The 23,293-nt window shown below is 42.1% G+C and overlaps 1 protein-coding gene across 1 annotated transcript in view; it reads left to right on the forward strand.

Moving 5' to 3' along the window:
• The first annotated feature begins 3,031 nt into the window (after positions 1-3,031).
• Positions 3,032-23,293, forward strand: part of LOC124789738 (juvenile hormone esterase-like) — a 127,358-nt gene continuing 107,096 nt past the window's right edge. The window contains exon 1 of the mRNA XM_047257190.1: positions 3,032-3,157. Coding sequence (XP_047113146.1) covers positions 3,095-3,157 — 63 coding nt within the window. The 5' untranslated portion in view covers positions 3,032-3,094. The remainder of the gene's footprint in view (positions 3,158-23,293) is intronic.

Genomic DNA, 23,293 nt, shown 5'->3' on the forward strand with positions numbered 1-23,293 from the left:
CACATTGAGCCAAAATCATGTTTTCTGTCATCTTTTAGTTATTAAGGTCAGCATTTATTTCATGTAAAACCAGGCCACTGTGAGCCTCAAAGAAGATTTTTGTCACCTTTTAGCTCTTAAGATCAGCATTTATTTCATGTAAAAGCAGGCTACTGTGAGCCTCAAAGAACATTTTGTCACTTTTTAGTTATAAAGGTCAGCAATTGTTTCTTTGTAAAACTTGGCCACTTTGAGACATAAATATGATGTCTGTAACATTTTAAAGCTATTAAGATCAGCATTTATGTATGCAGAAAGGACTCTTGACGCCTCTGATGGACTTTTTTCTATTCAATTGTGCTAGTTATTAAGATTTTCATGTATTCTAAGTACATGGCCACCTGGAGCCATTTAGTTCCTGATCGTCCTGTTACGTTTCTTGTGTAATAATAGCACAATACTGCATGTACAATGCCACTGAGAGCCACAGTATAATGTTATGAACCAATCATGTTCTGTGTAATGTTAGGTTATTCTGTGTCTAATTGGCAGTCTGATGCCACACTTATTGATGGTATCTTATTCAGAGTTCACCTCAAATTTTCACTATTCATTCTGATGTCAAGCATTGTTGCTTCATCCAATCTGTACTTTCATTAGGATACTGAAATTTTTTTCGATCAGATAAATTACTCCAAGCTGACATAGGTAGAAATGGTCATATTCCACTACCTTACCTTTGCTACTTTTTTGTACCTTCCATTATCCAGTCTCCTACCTCTGTTCATGGTATTGGGTCAATTTACTACTGATATTCATACTTCAACATAAGTGACTATATATGTTGTTTGAAGCTCAGAAGAATCTCTACTGTGAAGAGCAGTGATGATGGTGTTCATCACGTTACTGATATTATGGTAATCGCCAACTATGGTTGTTGGCAAACTGTTGCTGAGTACATCTTGTGTCTCTGCATATGTCTGAGGAAAATAGTACAGAGTTCAGATGTCTTGGTACACTGAATGCAATCCACATGGGTCACTATTAGTTGTTGAACCTGCACAAAAAAAGATATGAACTTTATGACGAAGTCACTTCAACATGCTCCTAGGCTTTAGCCATGACTCTTCCTTTCCCTTGCCCAATACTATAACATTGTCTTGACGATTAGGATTGTATACTGATTCTGCTTTACATGATTTATTTGTCAGCAACCTTGTTTACGAGAAAATTTACTCATATTATAACCAGATTGTGGTTTATACTGGGGCACCCGACCACTATCAATTCTTTCAAGTTTAGTGGTGTTATACAATTAAATAAACTTACCACACATTTTTTGTACAAAGTACTTCCAAATATGTACCAAATTTCTTAAACCCCACTGGAGGATTGTAAAAGGAGTATACTGGGGCGCACTTGTATGTGGCACCAGAGTAAGATCAAAATATTAATAAATGAAAATGAAGGTAGTGTACTATAAACAATGAATGTCTCTGACAGGCTCGATAATTTGGATCGCTGACAGTGCGCGACCACAGAGCCAAAGGTACTGTACTGCTGATGTTGGAGTAAGAGAGCGCATGGCGCTTAGTTGTAGGAACCTGTGTGAGGGAAAGACGATGGAGTAAGTAGTTTCTGTGGTGTGCTGTGTGAAGACACCAAGAGTAAGATTAATGTAGATATGTCAATATTGTTGAAAATGGAAGCAGAAGTCTTCAGGCAAGTAAGGTAAAGATGTTTAATAATTATGATTTTTGCTTTAGTGCATATGAATTGGTTGATAACTTGTAATTGTTGAGTAACCCCAGAATGTACGTAAACTGTTTGTGAAAAAAGACATAGTTAGATATTTCATTTTTGTAATGACTTTAAGATTTGTTAACAGAGCTATGAGTAATTTGATGTTTTGCATTTATGTTGGATTAATGAAGTTAGATAATACTTGCTTTTTTAATTGCATTGTTTGTGAATCAGTTGTGTGTAATGTAACTTCAATTGTCGGATGTTTTTGAAAAGCTAAACTTAACTTGCATTATAATTTTGCTAAAAAAAACTGTGAGTTAGTAATTCAACGTAATCAGAATCACCTCCCAGCCCATGTCATATATTTTTCAAAGAAGTTGGATTTTTTTATATGTTCTCGTTTATCAGCCAAAAGAGTCAAGTGCATTTTAAGTATTATGGTAGCATTGCATACTGCTGAGCCTGTAGTTAGCGTATGCATATTTTTTTATGAGAGACCAGAATGTATCGCGTTACTCCGTTGCTGCTTTAGAGGTAAGACAATTTAATTTATTTGTTTTGAACAGAGCCAGATGATTCAGTGCCTAAGGGCTGAATGTATTTTGCAGTGACTATATTTAGTTATTGGTATTGGGAGTTGCATTGCCCAACGGATTCTGTAAAGTTTCGCTAACAATAACACAGAGTAAGCACATCACTTGGACTTTCAACACACAACACGACAATTCGAGTTTTGTATCCATTCCACAGTTCAGACATTCATTTAATGTATTCGTAAAGTTTATTATTTAATTTTTTTAAAAAGAACTTTACGTTTAGAACGTTACAGTACTTAGGAAAACATAGAAATACCAGCACAGACCGTTGCTAACAATAACGATACTAAGACGAGGGTTTAACAGGCTGAGTATTTTTAAAGTGAATTTAGAGTAATGGGATGTAGGAACCGTCTTTTACATACGGTAATCAGGAGCAAGAACTCCAGTAACATGTGAACATTTCATCGTAATTGCAACGAGATTATGACGAAAACGTCAAAACATCACTTACTTACTCTTCCGCCCTGTTTGTGTCTGTTGCAGCAACTGAGTAAATATCACATTGCTGACGCATTTCGAAGGCCTTGATTCACGAGTTGGTTTGATCAAACCCATGTTACAGAGATGCTTTTAAGTGGCGTCGAGTTACGGACAATAGCAGCATCTGAACTAATAGGACACAATGACGCAAACCAATAATACATAATGACGCACGTCTCCAGCCCTCTAGCAGGCTGGCAGATATTACCCCAGCTGTGGCAAACCCTTATAGATGGTGTCCCCTTAATCCTCACTAGTAGTAGCGTTGTCGTGACCCTGGCGAATCCACGATGGTAAACTGCTTCTGTAGTTGCTTCGCTCTTCAGCTTCTTCTGCTTAACTGTTATGCAAAGGTAAGGGACAAGAGGACCTTCTGTCTTCGAATCATGGGAACATTCCAGACGTCGTAAGTCCAGAAACCAAGTATTATAAAATTTTGAAAGTATCATACGACATAGTACTCTCTACAGTATAATACAAATTATAAAAATGGGTCTACATAAGCGTGTATACATGTGTATATGTTGTATGTATGTATGTTCTACATCGGATCCTAAACCACTGGACCGATTTCAACCAAACGTGGTACACATATCACTTACTATCTGGAAAGAATCATGGTGGGGGTGTGAACCGCTTACCTATTAAAGGGGTGGAGTTGATGGTGGAGAAGCAGTGTAGCCCACAAGGCGCGAATACCCATACTTTATTCATCCAGCACTTAGCGACTGGCAACAAACTTTATACATAATTTCAAACCCTTACATAACATTTCCCCCCCATGAACCATGGACCTTACCGTTGGTGGGGAGGCTTGCGTGCCTCAGCGATACAGATGGCCGTACCGTAGGTGCAACCACAACGCAGGGGTATCTGTTGAGAGGCCAGACAAACGTGTGGTTCCTGAAGAGGGGCAGCAGCCTTTTCAATAGTTGCAGGGGCAACATTCTGGATGATTGACTGATCTGGCCTTGTGACACTAACCAAAACGGCCTTGCTGTGCTGGTACTGCGAACGGCTGAAAGCAAGGGGAAACTACAGCCGTAATTTTCCCCGAGGCCATGCAGCGTTACTGTATTGTTAAATGATGATGGCGTCCTCTTGGGTAAAATATTCCAGAGGTAAAATAGTCCACCATTTGGATCTCTGGGCGGGGACTACTCAAGAGGACGTCATTATCAGGAAAAAGAAAACTGGCGTTCGGAGAGTGGAATGTCAGATCCCTTAATCGGGCAGGTAGGTTAGAAAATTTAAAAAGGGAAATGGATAGGTTAAAGTTAGATATAGCGGGAATAAGTGAAGTTCGGTGGCAGGAGGAACAAGACTTTTGGTCAGGTGAATACAGGGCTATAAATACAAAATCAAATAGGGGTAATGCAGGAGTAGGTTTAATAATGAATAAAAAAAATAGGAGTGCGGGTAAGCAACTACAAACAGCATAGTGAATGCATTATTGTGGCCAAGATAGAGCATAAAGGAACAATTGACAGGAATGGGGGAAAGAAACACAGTAGAAGAAGAATGGGTAGCTCTGAGGGATGAAATAGTGAAGGCAGCAGAGTATCAAGTAGGTAAAAAGACGAGGGCTAGTAGAAATCCTTGAGTAACAGAAGAAATATTGAATTTAATTGATGAAAGGAGAAAATATAAAAATGCAGTAAATGAAGCAGGAAAAAAGGAATACAGACGTCTCAAAAATGAGATCGACAGGAAGTGCAAAATGGCTAAGCAGGGATGGCTAAAGGACAAATGTAAGGATGTAGAGGCTCATCTCACTAGGGGTAAGATAGATACTGCCTACAGGAAAATTAAAGAGACCTTTGGAGAAAAGAGAACCACTTGTATGAATATCAAGAGCTCAGATGGAAACCCAGTTCTAAGCAAAGAAGGGAAAGCGGAAAGGTGGAAGGAGTATAGAGAAGGTCTATACAAGGGCGATGTACTTGAGGACAATATTATGGAAATGGAAGAGTTTGTAGATGAAGATGAAATGTTAGATACGATACTGCATGAAGAGTTTGACAGAGCACTGAAAGACCTGAGTCGAAACAAGGCCCCGAGAGTAGACAACATTCCATTAAAACTACTGACGGCCTTGGGAGAGCCAGTAACGACAAAACTCTACCATCTGGTGAGCAAGATGTATGAGACAGGCGAAATACCCTCAGACTTCAAGAAGAATATAATAATTCCAATCTCAAAGAAAGCAGGTGTTGACAAACGTGAAAATTACCGAACTATCAGTTTAATAAGTCACAGCTGCAAAAGACTAACACGAATTCTTTACAGACGAATGGAAAAACTAGTTGAAGCCGACCTCGGGGAAGATCAGTTTGGATTCCGTAGAAATATTGGAACACGTGAGGAAATATTGACCTTACGACTTATCTTAGAAGAAAGATTAAGGAAAGGCAAACCTACGTTTCTAGCATTCGTAGACTTAGAGAAAGCTTTTGACAATGTTGAGTGGAATACTCTCTTTCAAATTCTAAAGGTGACAGGGGTAAAATACAGGGAGCGAAAGGCTATTTACAATTTGTACAGAAACCAAATGGTAGTTATAAGAGTCGAGGGGCATGAAAGGAAAGCAGTGATTGGGAAGGGAGTGAGACAGGGTTGTAGCCTCTACCCGATGTTATTCAATCTGTACATTAAGCAAGCAGTAAAGGAAACAAAAGAAAAATTCGGAGTAAGTATTAAAATCTATGGAGAAGAAATAAAAACTTTGAGGTTCGCCGATGGCATTGTAATTCTGTCAGAGACAGCAAAGGACTTGGAAGAGCAGTTGAACGGAATGGACAGTGTCTTGAAAGGAGGATATAAGATGAACATCAACAAAAGCATAACGAGGATAATGGAATGTAGTCGAATTAAGTCGGGTGATGCTGAGGGAATTAGATTAGGAAATGAGACACTTAAAGTAGTAAATGAGTTTTGCTATTTGGGGAGCAAAATAACTGATGATGGTCGAAGTAGAGAAAATATAAAATGTGGACTGGTAATGGCAAGGAAAGCTTTTCTGAAGAAGAGAAATTTGTTAATATCGAGTATAGATTTAAGTGTCAGGAAGTCGTTTCTGAAAGTATTTGTATGGAGTGTAGCCATGCATGGAAATGAAACATGGACGATAAATAGTTTGGACCAGAAGAGAATAGAAGCTTTCGAAATGTGGTGCTACAGAAGAATGGTGAAGATTAGATGATTAGATAACATAACTAATGAGGAGGTATTGAATAGAACTGGGGAGAAGAGGAGCTTGTGGCACAACTTGACAAAAAGAAGGGACCGGTTAGTAGGATATGTTCTGAGGCATCAAGAGATCACAAATTTAGCATTGGAGGGCAGCATGGAGGGTGAAAATCGTAGAGGGAGACCAAGAGATGTATACACTAAGCAGATTCAGAAGGATGTAGGTTGCAGTAGGTACTGGGAGGTGAAGAAGCTTGCACAGGATAGGGTAGCATGGAGAGGTGCATCAAACCAGTCTCAGGACTGAAGACCACAACAACAACAACGTAACATTTTCTCGCTGACACCTTCCACAAAATGGTGAAAGGAAAACAGGTAATCGCTTACTACATTTTCGTTGTTCATGCACTTAAACTGCCGCGTGATGCTCGGCGTTCTAATTTATTACTCCTTTACTTGTATTGTATTGTACGTTAACCGGGAACCTAGAAACGACGGAGAGGCTCCGTCCCTGCCGCAGCCTCTGTGGTCCACAACCCCACGATGACTACTGCAGTCCACTTCACCCCTCCGCCCCTCACACCGAACGCAGTGTTCGGCCCCCGTTGGACCCCCCCCCCCCCTCCCCCCCAGGTAACGTCTCACACCAGACGAGTGTAACCCCTATGTTTGCGTGGTAGAGTAATGGTGGTGTACGCGTACGTGGAGAACTTGTTTGCGCAGCAATCGCCGACATAGTGTAACTGAGGCGGAATAAGGGGAACCAGCCCGCATTCACCGAGGCAGATGGAAACCCGCCTAAAAGCCATCCACAGACTAGCCGGTTCACCGGACCTCGACACAAATCCGCCGGCCGGATTCGTGCCAAGAACCAGGCGCTCCTTACCGTCCGGAAAGCGGTGCGTTAGACCGCACTGCCAACCGGGCGGGCCTACTTCTTTACTACTGTTTGTATTCGCGACACCTTTTGCAGACAGTATGTAGGTATACCACTGAATGTACCAGCAAAATTACATCATTGTATGACATATAATTCAGGAAATACGACGCCACAGACATGAGCTGCGTGAAAATGAAACTCCAGGGCGAAATTCGCTAGAGATACAGATGAAATATGTGGACAAATGCGTGTAAAATATTTTAAATGAATGTGAAATATATTTGACTTGTGTGTATAGAAAGATAGAGGAGGGTGACGAATGGCTGGACAGACAGAGAGAGGGAAGGAGGAGATGGACACAGATGGGGGGAGGAGGAGAGGAGATGGACTGAGAAAGGAAAGAGGAGGAGGTGGACAGAAGGGGAAGGAGCAGATGGACAGAGAGAGGTGGACCAAGGGAGTGAGAAGGAGGAGATGTACAGGGTAGAAGGGCAGGGTGGTAGAAGGAGACTGACTAACAGAAGATTAGAGTTAACACATAAATGGGCAGCGCCAGTACGCAGCTAGTAAATTTAATAAAATTCAGTAGACACATTTTTTTGTTATTGTATCTTTATAGTAACTGCGTCAGATGTAAACATGGTAAAGAGGAACGGCGCACACAAAAATAAAAGGAAGGAGACGTAGAAGAAGAAGAGAAGGAGAAGATGATGATGTATAAGAAGAAGAACAACAACAGTAATTATTATTATTATTATAACAGCTCTCTGCATTATGAATCCTGTTACGTAATAACGATAATCCAACATTAATTTGAATTTACGCATTTTGTGATTCTGGTTTGATAAAGGGGCTTCTGGCTCAACACTCTCTTCATTTTGGATGAATTCCTTCTGTTGCAGCCTGCCGGTGTGGCCGTGCAGTTCTAGGCGCTTCAGTCTCGAACCGCGTGACCGCTACGGTCGCAGGTTCGAATCCTGCCTCGGGCATGGATGTGTGTGATGTCCTTAGGTTAATTAGGTTTAAGTAGTTCTAAGTTCTAGGGGACTGATGACCACAGATGTTAAGTCCCATAGTGCTCAGAGCCATTTGAACCATTTTGAACCTTCTGTTGCAGAAAAGCAGTTTTGTACAATTTAAAATTTAAATTCATGCAACTAAGAACAGAAGTACTCTCATTTCTCGAATGGCCAACAAATAGCGGATAGGTACACGTAACACCAGTCTCTCCAGTAGACTCTAGAATAACTCGATTCGTCATCAGAACTTTAAAATTGTGTAGGGGATGGTAAAGTCTATTTGCGCATCGGAATAAACGTGATTATTGTTTAGCAGCTGCAAGGCTACTACGAGAAGTTTGCAGGTCGTATCATGATATGCTGGAATTACAACGTACGATTCTCTCTGCAGTTATTTATACATAGACTTTTACTTTCGAGTCTTTCTGCAGTTCGTTATGCATAGGCTTTTTAGTGCAGTGAATGTGCAACCGAAAGGTAACAGTTAGGCCACGTTTCTAGGACATCAATAATGTAAAGAAGTTACATTGCAACAGACGATCAAATGATTGTACTAGTGTTGATTATGGCAGTTTCCTGAAATGGTAATGCTATCTCTCTAAGCCCTACAACTTTCTATCGCTATTTTAGGAAGCCAATGAAGTGTTTTTGTTGCGAGAGTTTGTATAATGTATCCATCCGTGTAGATGGGCAGCCAAAGGAAGGCTAAACTGAAGACTTTTCGGGCTTTAACAATGGCAGAACATTGGAGAATGTTTACTATGTATCCGCGACTGCCATAATACTGCATTAAGGGTATCAAGAGCAATAGTGTCTAAGTTGAAAGCACCGTATACGATTCGCGGTTAGACATCATCTGAGATACCAATTTACAGTAACAAGGATCATGGTGTCTTGTAACAGGAGTTTCATTCACAATATCGCTAGGTGATTCGTTACAGGTGACATGAGGGTATAGATCGAAATGAGCTGCACAGATAGAACATTAAGTTATCACCATCAGTGGGGTGAATCAGTTTTGATCCATGGGTTGATGGTAGGAAGATAGTGACTCGAAGATAGTAATATTGTTCGAAGCTCATCTTTCAGTAGCTTCTTACAGGAGAATGTTCTTAGGGTGGGCATCCACCCAAAAAATCTGAATAATGCCTCCTACCACTGGACATATAAAGGGTTTCTCGGATGCTCGTTGTACCGATGATCACATAATTACCTCTCAATGTTAAACAATGATTGAGGATCTGTGAAGCTGTAGACGAAAGAACGTATATTATAGTAAATAATTTACTTCGTGTAACGTCCTTCTACTGTGATAACAACGCCTCGATTGACAACTACAACTATGTTCAAACGTGGTGTAGCGAGTAGAAAGATAAACTTATCAATATTTAGCGTCATCTGCAAACCTCTTCATGGAGAATTTTGAGGATATTGCCTTAGATACGGCGCCATTAAAGCCTAGTTGTTTCTTCCGATACGCTGACGACACGTTCGTCATTTGGTCCCACGGACATCAGAAACTTGACAAGTTCTTGGAACTCCTTGGCAGCATTAACAGAAACATCCAGTTCAACATGGAGGCAGAAAAACACAGTGGATTGTCCTTCCTCGACAACTCTGTCCGCCGCAAACGAAATGGATGCCTCGGCCACAGCGTCTATAGAAAACCCTCCCACACCGATCTGGACTTGCACGCCATCAGCCATCATTTACTCGGCACAGAAGCGCACTGTTTTACAAACACCGATGCGTCGAGTAAGAATGATGTCAGACACAGATAACCTACCCCATGAGCTGAACCACTTAAGCAAGGTCTTCAGGAACAACGGCTCTAACGTTCGTTAATTAATCAGCGGTAGTAGAGAAGAGCTCAAAAGAATGACAGGCTCGTACTGTAAAATTGAGAATAGATGGTCCTGAGAAAGTCAGAGGCAGATGGGGACCCGCTCACGGTGGACAGTCTCTGATTCAAAAGGTCAAATACTTTCAAATATCTTGGTAGTCCCTGCAGTGATCAGAACCACTGTGAAATTGAAATAAATGCAAGAATTGTCGGAGCAACAGAGCATACTTTAGCCTTCAGGATGTGCCGAAGAAAAGATCTCTGTCAAGAAGTTTTAAAATCAGGCTGTACCAACGTATGATTATGACAGTGGTTATGTACAGTTGTGAAAGCGTCACCTTTAGGAGAACAGACGAAGAGATACTACTTGTTTTCGAACGAAAAATCCTCAGAAAAATATATGGTCCTCTGATAGATTCACAAACAGGGGAAAGGAGAATTCGAAAAAACCAAGAATTAAAAGAGCTTTACGCACAGCCTGACATTACAAAAAGAACAAGAAGAAGAAGGTTGACCCGGCTGGACATGTAGCAAGGGTGAATGAAGGGACGATACCCCATGATGTGTTTCTGGGAGCTGTAGCTGGAAGGGTATACCGAGGACGACCGCGGACAAGATGGAAGGGCAATATTGACAAGGACACCGAGGACATGGGACTAGGAACCGGCGAGTGGTGGCAGGAGGCCCGCAATCGGCAACGATGGAGAAGGAGTGTGGAGCAAGCATATGGTCACTAAGGCCCAAGCCACGGATAAGTAAGTAAGTAGGTAAGATTTCAAACAAGAATCACATTAAGACCACCGAGGAGGAGCAGGAAAAGAAACCTGCTTTCTTTCAGTTCTGTGGTTCCATGCCGTGCAAGATAAGCCTTCCGCTGAAAAGACACAAGATCAAATCGAGCTTCAGGCCTCCGACAAAAATCTGTCAATTACTGACACCAGTTAAGGATGCAGCAAGTCTCAGAACACCTGGGATCTACAAGATCCCCTGCGAGTGTGGGCAGTCTTATGTCACACAAACAGTACGCAATGTGGAACAACGCAGGAAGGAGCATGAGAGGTTTTATCTCCTACGTTACCCAGAGAAATCGGCTTTATCTGAGCATGGTTTAGAAAACGGACACCGGATAAAGTTTGACGAAACATCCGTCATGGCTCGCACTAACGGCTTCCGGGATTGTGTAATTAAAGAAGTCATTGAAATAAAGATCAACGCGCGGCCCGCAGCTCAGTACGGTATAGGACCAGCGATGGCACGGTTGCAGCGGGCACATCGAACGCAGAGTGAATGCGCGCCCATATATGGCGATACCGAGAGCACCAGTGACGTCACAGGCGGTAGCTAGTGCGTGTAAGAGGCGTACTAGGAGACCACTGGCAATCATACCACTTGACAATGGCTAAGGAGTGTTTGGCTGAAAGCTCATGTAATTTTAATCTCTTGACGCGGCTAGAAATCCGAGAACTTTTTTTTCACGTGGTGAACTATACAACAAACAGTTCAGCAGTTCTTCAGAAAAACTTTCAAGAGTTTTAAGTATCTCTTAGAGGACGAATGCACACTGTGTAGTTGTCTGAATGTTGCACAAGTCTACAGTTGTCTGATTTATTAAAACGTTTTCGTTATCTTGATAACCATCTCTACATGTGTGCAGACATATAAGCTGCGTGAGATTAGTGGCATTTGGTACTCTCGAATCTTCAAGGAATATGACCTGGACAAAATCGCTAGTGCCTGTTACAGAAAATGGACTCTGTCCACAGACTGCGTGTCATATCATCATCCTAATCCTTGCAGCGGATTTTGGCTCCTGTATCTGGATCCACAGGGTAAATCGGTGAAAATCGAGAATATACTGCAGCAAGGGGTGCTTCAATGGCTTATTGGGGCTTACAATCAATTGCAGGTGTAGTTATACTAGCATATCTGACAGTACAATCGCCGCCCGGAGTGGCCGTGCGATTCTAAGCGCTACAGTCTGCAGCCGAGCGACCGCTACGGTCGCAGGTTCGAATCCCGCCTCAGGCATGGATGTGTGTGATGTCCTTAGGTTAGTTAGGTTTAATTAGTTCTAAGTTCTAGGCGACTGATGACTTCAGAAGTTAAGTCGCATAGTGCTCAGAGTCATTTTTGAACAGTACAATTAACACATTTCAGACGTGCTGTCTCTATAAGAGTAAAGAGTCGACAGAAACAAGGAACTAAGGAACTGAGTCCACTGTTGGGAGCCTTTTCGGATACTTCATCATGTCTTCCTTCCGGCAAGGATTGAAGTACCTAGCGCTAAGTAGAATAATTACCTTTTTTATGGGGCATGCTCCTAACCCCATATTTCCACACAAATTCTAGATGAAATAGGCTAAATTATACTGTGTCTGTAGTACACTACTGGCCATTAAAATTGCTACACCAAGAAGAAATGCAGATGATAAACGGGTATTCATTGGACAAATATATTACACTAGAACTGACATGTGATTACATTTTCACGCAATTTGGGGGCATAGATCCTGAGAAATCAGTACCCAGAACAACCACCTCTGACCGTAATAACGGCCTTGATACGCCTGGCATTGAGTCAGAGCTTGGATGGCATGTACAGGTACAGCTGCCCATGCAGCTTCAACACGGTACCACAGTTCATCAAGAGTAGTGACTGGCGTATTGTGAGGAGCCAGTTGCTCGGCCACCATTGACCAGACGTTTTCAATTGGTGAGAGACCTGGAGAATGTGCTGGCCAGGGCAGCAGTCGAGCATTTTCTGTATCCAGAAAGGCCTGTACAGGACCTGCAACATGTGGTCGTGCATTATCCTGCTGAAATGTAGGGTTTCGCAGGGATCGAATGAAGGCTAGAGCCACGGATCGTAACACATCTTAAATGTAACGTCCACTGTTCAAAGTGCTGTCAATGCGAACAAGAGGTGACCGAGACGTGTAACCAATGGCACCCCATACCATCACGCCGGGTGAAACACCAGTATGGCTATGACGAATACACGCTCCCAATGTGCGTTCACCGCGATGTCGCCAAACACGGATGCGACCATCATGATGCTGTAAACAGAACCTGGATTCATCCGAAAAAATGACTTTTGCCATTCGGGCACCCAGATTCGTCGTTGAGTACACCATCGTAGGCGCTCCTGTCTGCGATGCAGCGTCAAGGGTAACCGCAGCCATGGTCTCCGAGCTGACAGTCCATGCTGCTGCAAACGTCGTCGAACTGTTCGTGCATATGGTTGTTGTCTTTCAAACGTCCCCATCTGTTGACTCAGGGTTCGAGACGTGGCTTCACGATCCGTTACAGTCATGCGGATAAGATGCCTGTCATCTCGACTGCCAGTGATACGAGGCCGTTGGGATCCAGCACGGCGTTCCGTATTACCCATCTGAATCCACCGATTCCATATGCTGCTAACAGTCATTGGCTCTCGACCAAAGCGAGCAGCAATGTCGCGGTACGATAAACCGCAATCGCGATAGGCTACAATCCGACCTTTGTCAAAGTCGAAACGTGATGGTACGTATTTCTCCTCCTTACACTAAGCATCACAACAACGTTTCACCAGGCAACGCCGGTCAACTGCTGTTTGTGTATGAGAAATGGGTTGGAAACTTTCCGCATGTCAGTACGTTGTATATGTCGCCACCGGCGCCAGCCTTGTGTGAATGCTCTGAAAAGCTAATTATTTGCATATCACAGCATCTTCTTCCTGTATGTTAAATTTCGCGTCTGTAGCACGTCATCTTCGTGATGTAGCAATTTTAATGGCCAGTAGTGTATTTATCTTCAGCAGTCGACATATTAGTGATGTGAAGTAAAATATAAAATTCGTCGAGATAATGTCTACAACTGTCTGTTAAAGAAGACATCATCTGAACTAGTGCGTTAGAGGAAAAATGGTATGGTAGGCCGTCGGCTCTCCAAGTATGGACGTATTTCACTGAATCAATGTGGATATGATTGGATTCCCTTACACACCAGATGATGCAATGTGTATTCCGTAATCGGTCATGTATGTTAAACGAGTAAAGTACTGCCTGAGGACTACTGTAATCTTTCATGCAATAAAATACATCGCGGCTGCGTGCCTCCGATATATCATCGTTCACAACGACGGGTAGGGCAAGTTTGATTGTATGACTTACATATATACAAATCTGAAAGGAACAAGTCAAAAAGAAGAATAATTTTTAATTACGATGAAATGAATACCTTTAGCTGCATACAGGCGTTGATATAAGTCAATGGGAACAGTTGAAAATTTGTGAACTCGAATCTGGGATCTCTTTCTTACATGGCAGACGCTCTATCCATTTTTCTTTTTTCCTTCCATTTTGTTCGGTATCGTTCGTTGCGTTTGGTCTGGATGGACGTCTTAGGACATCCGTTCAAGTTGATCGTTGTTCCCTTTACTCAGTTTTTTTTATTACAGAGGGCTAGCGCCTCTCTGACCAAACACTCTGAACTACCGTGTCGGCAACACAGAGGATAGTGCGACTGCTGGGACTTATCTCTGGCACGCCTCCCGTGAGATCCACATTCGCAACATATTGTCCCGCACTATACTGAATATTGTCTATACATACAGCTAGATTCATATTCCGCAAGCCACCGCATGATGCAAGGCGGAGTTCAAATGGCTCTGAGTACTATGGGACTTAACATCTGAGGTCGTCAGTCCCCTATAACTTAGAACTACTTAAACCTAACTATCCTAAGGACATCACACACATCCATGCCCGAGGCAGGACTCGAACTTGCAACCGTAGCAGTCGCGCGGTTCCGGACTGAAGCGCCTAGAACCGCTCGGCCACCGAGGCCGGCTGCAAGGCGGAGTGTTCCTTGCACCGATGTCAGGCATTTCCTTTTCTATTCCACACACAAATGGAGCGAGTGAAAAAGTGTCCACGTGTCTCCGTGCGAGCCCTAATTTCTCTTATCTTCATAGTCCTTACGCGAAATGAGCGTCAGCGGCAGTAGAATCATTCTGCAGTGAGCCTCAAACTCCGGTTCCCTAAATTTTCTCAGTAGTGCCTCGCGACAAGAACGTTGTCTTCCCTCCAGAGATTACCATTGAGTTCACGAAACATTTAATCTCCGTAATATTTGCGTTCTGATCGAATGTACCGGTAAAAGATCTAGCAGCATCCGTCAGAACTGCTCCTGTGTCTTCCTTTCATCCGACCTGGTGTAGATCTGAAACATTCGAGCAGGACTCAGGACTGGATCACACTAGTGTTGTAAACGCGGTCTCCTTTGTGGATGCGCTACAATTTCCTAAAGTTCTCCCAGTAAAACGAAGTCGATCATTCTTCTTTCCTACTACTGTCCTTACGTGCTCGTTCCATTTCATATCGTTTTGCAATCTTGTGCCTATAGTTCAGCCGTCGTAGGTTGATCTCTGACCATTGCAGTGGGATGGGCCAACGGTGGTGATTTTGTAAACGTCTCGATGGCAACGCCTGTGTGTTATCCCAGCTCTGTAGACGAGTGCTAGTCACAGGGTGCCAAACTTCAAGCGGGTCGAGTGTGCGAGCCATGGGCGGGACAAGGCTCCGCCCGTAACATCTTCGTTCGTTCCTTCCAGAAAGTACTCGGTACAGCGCAACATTTCATTTAGTATTCTGGTGCGACATTTTTCGCTCGGCACAACTATCTTTAGGTTAAATTTTTGTACATCGGTATCGCACTTTCAGGCATTTTAGCACAACAAACCGAGAAGAAAAGGACCTCTCTTGGATAGATCTTTAATGCGCTGTAGCACTGAAACTCCATATTTGAGGAATAGGCAAGTGTAAATACGAAGTCCACCAAATATGGCACGATAGGTTCGGGAACTGTGAAATCGAGATGTACTGTACGATGTGCTTTGTTACGCAGTCTGAGCATAGGGCACGTTACCTAATTAGCCAGTTACATTGAGCGTAGCACACGTGATCTGTTCACACACAAATTAAAATATATAGAGTACAGAAATAAGTAGAGCTACGCCTTCATATATAATTTTGGTTCTGCCTTTTTTTAGTCAGGGTTGTGGTTAGACTGGGATGTAAGACGACATCTTAAATTGATGTGAATGAAGCAGTCACAGTGCTACTCTTGTTTGAGAGAAATGTATGGCTGTTTTATTCCGAATATGTCGTGGTTTCCGCATCACGATTTCCGAGGGTATGGTACGGCTTGGATGCAACAACAAAACTTAATCTTAGAACATTAAAGGGGCGGGCGACATTGTGACATTGTTACTAAACCGTTCTAACTACTCCATATTTTATTCAAAGGAAATCATAATTTACAGTTTATGCATTAGTTAATTACAAGGTCTTCGGTGGTACATTACAAACAAAATAAGTACAAAATGTCCTATTTTACACCCTATACTGACAATTGTACTGCTTAAAATGTTGGCGGGTACCACGAATTGGTGCCAATTGGAATCTTAAATTCTAGGAGGGTTTAGTGATCTAGGGTTAAATTGCTCGGAATGAAGCAGTGACTTTTATGGTCTTTGTTGATACAAATACATGGCTATTGTTCTACGAATATATTGCGATATCCAGGTGTGTGGTTAAGCTGTGGCTGGGACATAAGAGCAAGGCTTGAATTGGCAGAAAAAATCTGGTTGTGGTGACAGATTGATCTGTAACGTAACCAGAGGTCTAGGTTAGGTTGGAATGCAACAGTTTGGTTGTGAGTCGGCGAAGCCAACGACTGTGACAGCAAAGAACTTGATTGTGGTGACAGATTGATCTGTAGCGTAGTCAGAGATTTAGGTTAGGTTGGAATGCAACAATTTGGTTGTGAGTTGGCGAAGACAACGAATGTGAAATAAAAAATCTGGTTGTGGTGACAGACTGATATGTAGCGTAGTCAGAGGTCTAGGTTAGGTTGGAATGTAACGGTTTTGGTTGTGAGTTTTGGAAGCCAATGAAATCGCAGAAAATCTAGTTGTGGTGACAGACTGGGCTGTGGCGTAGCCATAGGTCTAGGTTAGGTTGGCAATCAACTGTTTGGTTGTGAACTGGCGTAGCGAAATTTGGGAAAAGAAAACACAAGAAAGGCCGTGAAATCGTACGAAACTGCGTGTTCGATGAAATTCGGCGAGGGTCGAAGAAATGCTTCTTGAGCCCGTTGTATTTCGGACCAAGGAAGTGCTGTTCAGAATAATAAAAGATCATACCTGGGACGACGAAGGTTTTTAGCACCTTAAAGTGAACCATAGTCTGAACTTCATAGATACGAAAGATCGTTCCGTTCACACACAGAAAGTGGATAGAATGTGGGGACTTCAGATATGCCATACCACGTTTTGACAGAAAGACCAAACATTTCGCGGCTTACTTAGCTGAGTGTCGGGAACATCGCCAGAAAGAAATATTACCTCACATTTTTTTTGTTACCGGCCCAGCGAAATTGTAATGCAATAATTCTTTCGGAGAATGTTGCAAGCACGACTAACGACGACAGTTCTGTGCCATTCCGGGAAACCGGCGCCTTTAATTTGCCCAACAGTACAGGTATGTTACAACATCACTTTGCTTGGTACTACACATGTTGTACATTACAACGGAATATCGACTTTTTTCTGTTTCAGTCTTATAATTTTTTCTCGTTTGTAGGTTCATACATTGCAAATATCATGATACGGTTGGTCGATTACATAACGTGTAATGTGCTCTCATTGAGCGTTCTGATTGCCTGAGGAAACCACATGTCCTGTGCCCAGGTTGGATAATTTCCAAGAATGAATACCTATCGACGTCGCTGGGTCTAAACGATACATATAGCACGTGCGATCGTAAATCGATCATGCAACTCCACCGGCGGGCGTTATGAGTATGTTTACGGTGGTCACTACAGCAATGACAAAAGAAGAGCGTTACAAAAATACTTGCAATTGCAAAGGAGACGACTTATCTTACTCGTCGTCGGTGTTGTCGTCATGTTAAAGACCATTCGATGGTCTGGATGGATAATTTGAAAGAGTCGAACCATGTATTCTTCCAGATACTCTTTCGTTTTCCGCATTGTCCGCAATGAAATTGTAACGGTATTTCAGCATAGAAACTGTTCGTACGAAGTTTTACACACTTCGCACCACCACGGTCTACCAAGTCCCTTCATCCCTCATTGGTGGTACTCCATATTTGCGACAAAAAGTCAAACAATTTTCTACGCTGGATAAACATGGATTTAGATTTTTCCATGTGAAAGAATCCGTCGAAGAAACATCAAGACCACCAGAGATCCTACTCACTAACGACATAAATCGTCTGGGTTTCCCTAGCAACTCACAAATAGTTCGCGGAGGTATATAATTTAGAGCAACTACGGGATCAACGGGAAACAGATAAAAATGACGATCACAAAGAATTGATCACAACACCCGCCATTGGAGTCTCATTATCGGTTTACGATCGTACGTTCGATATGTATCGTTTGGACCCAGCGACTTCGGTAGGTAATCGTTCTTGGAAATTACCCAACGTTGTGTAACAATAGCACGTCGTACAGCGCAATCTCGATTTCACAGATTCCGAAGTTATCGAGCCGTAATTGGTGTGTAGTGACCTATTTCTGACAATCGATCCCTGCATGTGTACAGTGCTTCATAAATATTCCGTGAAGTGTTAATTTACGTGCAGTGATATAGTTATTCTTTGACTTAGCCTTTGTTAGCTATTCCGTGCTGTTCATGTCTACACAATTCATTCATGTGCGTAGTGTTAAGTTATTGCTAAATATATGTGGGAATAAAGGAACTGTTTTCTTCAACACCCACAGGTGGAATCGTATTTATACTTGCTTGTTCTGTAAGTATGCACTTTCAATAGTACAATGCATTAAATATCTCTCCAATAGACGTCCTTTTTTCTAGGTTTCCTGTAAATGCGATACCGATATATAAAAATTCTACACTCTCTTCATTTCGGCAGAATCGTGGTGTTAACTCTGTTTACCCTTCGCTACTTGTTCGTGATATGGAGGATGTTCACAGATCCAGTGGATGTCTGCACAAAAAGAGGCATCTAGCGATCCTTCGTCACAAGCCTTTAAAAATGAATGGCAATGACAGAAGAGAGGGATGAGAATTCTCAATATATATTATGTAGGCGCAAAAGCGACGGTTACTCCAGATTCGCTAGGAAACGATATTACAATATCATGCAGAAAGAATTTGGTGACTTAGCTGACAGCGAAAGAGTTAAGACTTACAACGATCAACAGATGGGATTCATCGTTCAGTACATCAAGAATCAATTTATATTAAATATGAAGGCATGCAGCACGTAAAGATGTTGGTGGTGTGAATAGAAAATTTATGATGTCGCGCACATAATTCCATTATAACTTGCAACGGTTTTCGATGAAATTGAACGGAGAGTATGGAGACTATATATAATACTGCAAAGTACGTTAGTTAAGTCAAGGGGCAAGCATGGAACGATTTTCCGATTTAAAACTCGTTACTGTTGAATTTCTGAAGGAAAAAGGAGTGCGGGAACGGAAATTAGAACATCCGGAATGGACTGCAGATCTCACATTTAAGTGGATTTAAGTGCACACTGTCCACATCGTAAGGCGAGAAAGGACTTATTTCTGATTTACTGAGAATGCACGTAAAAGAAAAATCACGTTGTAGAAGAGGCACATTTTGACAAACACAGTCAAATTCTCTATGCTCACTGCCGTTAAAGAAAAGGCGAAGCTTGGAGAATTCATTGTGGCCTTGAAAGAATTACAAAGATAGGTTCCTAAACATTTTGAGAACATCTTACATCAGTTTTTGAGCTGCTTTTGAGACCATTTGTCGTTTCAGTTGAAAGTGTCTCTTTACACGTGCATATGTAACTGACTGATTAGCAAGGCAATTCCCATTTTAATGACAATTCCTTTTACGTTAAAACTGTCCATGTCGTCTACGTTTGTTTCCTCAGGTAGAGTTCCACGTTTCGATAACGAGGTTGCAAAAATGCTTCAATATTTCGATCGACATACATAAAAGACCTTTTCGATTATGTGGCATCTTGAGCGCGAAAATCTGTGAAATTGTCTGCGTCTGTCCATATGCAGACAGTTTGTACCAGACAAAAATTATGTCCTCAGCACGCCAAAAATATTTAAATAATACCGAAAATTTGTGTTATTTCTGATCTATGTTACTGAGAAATCTTAAATATAAAACCAAGTCCTATCCAGGGCGAGTGCACTGCCATTTATGTGTGGCGCATTCACAGGTTCCCTTCTTGCCCCTCCTCACACTCAGGCACCGTGGCGTGGCGGTGAGGAAAGTGTGCAACGAGGCTGAGCACTATGGCACTTGTACCAGGGCACTTCCCGTGAGCCTAAATCTTGACTGCCCTGCTACAGACAGTAACTGTTTTCGCCAGAAGCCATTTGCATTTCATACTTGGAAGCTGGCAACAGTGCTGCGAGCTGTCAGGGATCTTCTTACGCTGTCTTTATTGCAGGTTTTAATCGACGTGACTGTGTAAAGCTGCACACTGCTAATACTGCTGCTAATACTGTGTTACAGCGTTTCACAGTTGTTTTTCCTACTCATCTGCACTGATGTAGATTTTTCTGCCTTTAGAGCACTTTTTTATTCGTCACACGAAATGTAAATTCTGTCCAAGTTATCTTGCACCCTTCTACAGTCACTTAACAAGACCTTCACGTGTACCACAGCATCATCAGCAAACAACCGAAAACTGCTGCTCGCTCTTGTTCGATACTTTTCACTTGGTCTCTCCATTTCTTTTTCTGTCTTTATTTTTTGTGGATGTTTTCTTCTTATGGTCATGAAAGGAAGGTCGGGGTTTAACACCCTATCGGCAATGAGGGTAGCTACATGACCAGATGGGGAAGAATCCCATCCATTGCGTTAAGTGGTTTGGAAAACTGACAAAAATCTAAACAGATTTATTTAAGGAGAGGGCCCGCCTTGAGCAAGATACAATTTTTATATTTTCTTTTTACTTCCCTGACATGTTTCACTGAAGTTTCAGCATGTTCAGTGGGGTTATTTGTTTGTGTATAGTGGTTTATTTAGGAACTTTAGTAGTCTTCAACCGGTGTTCTTGGTGTTTTCTGGTGAAATAATTTCAGAAGAACCTTTTGGGAACTGTTTTCAGCTCCGTTACTGTGTCATTAGACGTTTGATTCTCTTTCTGTATTAGTCTTTTGTTATATTCACATTTGTTGTTCATTAGTACTGTTAATAATAGTAGTTACTTCCCTTGTAGAGTAAGTTTGTGATTATTGTAGTCAGGTTTTTAACATCTTCTTATTGTAGTAGCGGAACTTAGAAAAAGTAAAATTTTACCATGAGTGAGAAGTGTGGGCTTTGCCGTAGGTTCGTGAGTAGTGGATTGCGGTGTGAGACTTGTTCGAAGTATTTTCACTGGGGGGAATGCAGTGGGGAAGCCAGTGGGCATTCTGGTGAGATCCTCTCCTGGAACTGCAGGTTATGTAGCAAGAGTAAGTTGATAGAGGAACAGGAGCGTAATATCTGTGCCCTTCAGGTGCAGTTGAAAAACGCACAGGAGGAGCTAGATAGGATGAGGAGGGAGAAGGGGGTTGGGGAACGAGAGCTGGCTGTTGGCAAGAGATCTGCTAGGAGAAGAAGATTTTCAGATAGTTTTACTATTGGTGTTTACAATAGATATGACCAATTGTCAGAGTCCAGTGGAGAGGAATCTCTAGTAGCTGTAGATGTAGGAAGTATGCAGCAGACCTCAGTAGTTACTGTGCCTAGAACAGTTGCAAAGTCGAAGAGGAAGAAGAAGGTTCTGCTGTTAGGTAGTTCTCATGGCAGAGGTGTAGGCCAGGAGTTGCAGGAAGTGCTGGGGAGTGAGTACAAGGTCACCAGCATTGTGAAGCCTAATGCAGGGTTGGCTCAGGTGACTTAACATAGGGGGGTTATGTAGGGATTTTACTAAAGAGGATCAGGTAGTGATTGTGGGTGGGGCTGGTAATAGTATTGGTAGGGATGGGGAGTATAACATAGATGGTGACCTGGAAAAGATAGCCACTCAGACTGGCAACACGAATGTGCATTTCGTGGAACTGTTTCAACGTCACGATCTGCCTCATCTTAATACAGCCGTCAGGCGTAATAACATGAGACTTGGGGATGCGCTGATGACAGAAAGCATGGGTCACATTTCAGTGGTGTCGGTGGAGTCTATCAGCAGGACGGGTTTCACTAGACATGGCCTGCACCTCAACAGGTATGGGAAGGGGAGGTTGGCAAAGCTTATAGGTGACAGCATAGGTGGGGTTGGTGGGATCACTCATGGGAAAATGCCTGCAGTAGTGGGTGTTAGAGCTGCACCTTTTTTAGATTGAAGTCAGCTGATAGGTATTCCTGCTTAGGGGAAGTCTCTCTAACAAGGGAATCACTTTTGACAAAGCTTAGGTATCCGAGTAATGAGGGAATTAGTATATTTCATCAAAATATGCAAGGTATTAGAGATAAAGTTAGTGAACTGCTTATAGATGTTGACTCTGAAATTATTGGTATATCTGAACACTTCTTAAATATGGAGATAATTCAGAGGCTTCCTTTACCAGGATACAGGTTGGCTGGCAGCTTTTCGAGGAGCTCTTTGCGGTGTGGGGGAGTAGCCATGTATGTGAAAAACGGCATCCCATTTGAGTCAATTGATGTTTCAAAGTACTGCACTGAAAAGGTGTTTGAATGTTGTGCAGCTGTGGTTAAATTTAACGGAGCTAAACTTCTAACTGTTGTTATTTATAGATCCCCAGACTCCGATTTCACAACATTTTTGTTAAAGCTAGAGGAGGTTCTTGGTTCACTTTATAGGAAATTCAAAAAGTTAGTTATATGTGGTGACTTCAATATTAATTGTATAAGTGATTGTGCAAGGAAGAGGATGCTGGTAGACCTCTTTAATTCATATAATCTTATGCAAACCGTGTTCTTTCCAACGAGAGTGCAAGGGAACAGTAGAACAACCACAGACAACATTTTTGTTCGTTCCTCATTACTAGAAGGGCATTCTGTTAGCAAAAAGGTGAATGGTCTTTCAGATCATGATGCACAAATTTTAACTTTAAAAGATTTTTGTGCTGCAACACGTGTTAAATATAGTCATCAGCTGTTCAGGAAAGCTGATCCAGTTGCTGTAGAGACCTTTGTAAACCTTATAAAGGAACAAGAGTGGCAAGATGTTTATAGCGCTGATACAGTAGACGATAAAAATAGTGCTTTTCTCAAGACTTTTCTCATGCTCTTTGAAAGTTGCTTTCCGTTAGAACGTTTAAAACAGGGTACTAACACAAACAGGCAGCCTGGGTGGCTGACTAGAGGGATAAGAATATCTTGTAGAACAAAGTGGCAATTATATCAAAACGTTAGAAACAGTCAAAATCTAAATGCAGCAGCCCATTACAAACAGTATTGTAAGGTGCTTAAAATGTTATTAGGAAGGCAAAAAGTATGTGGTATGCAGATAGAATAGCTAAGTCTCAGGATAAAATTAAAACCATATGGTCAGTCGTAAAGGAAGTTGATGGTCTGCAGAGA

Source organism: Schistocerca piceifrons, chromosome 3 (assembly GCF_021461385.2).
Source record: "Schistocerca piceifrons isolate TAMUIC-IGC-003096 chromosome 3, iqSchPice1.1, whole genome shotgun sequence".
NCBI lineage: Eukaryota > Metazoa > Arthropoda > Insecta > Orthoptera > Acrididae > Schistocerca > Schistocerca piceifrons.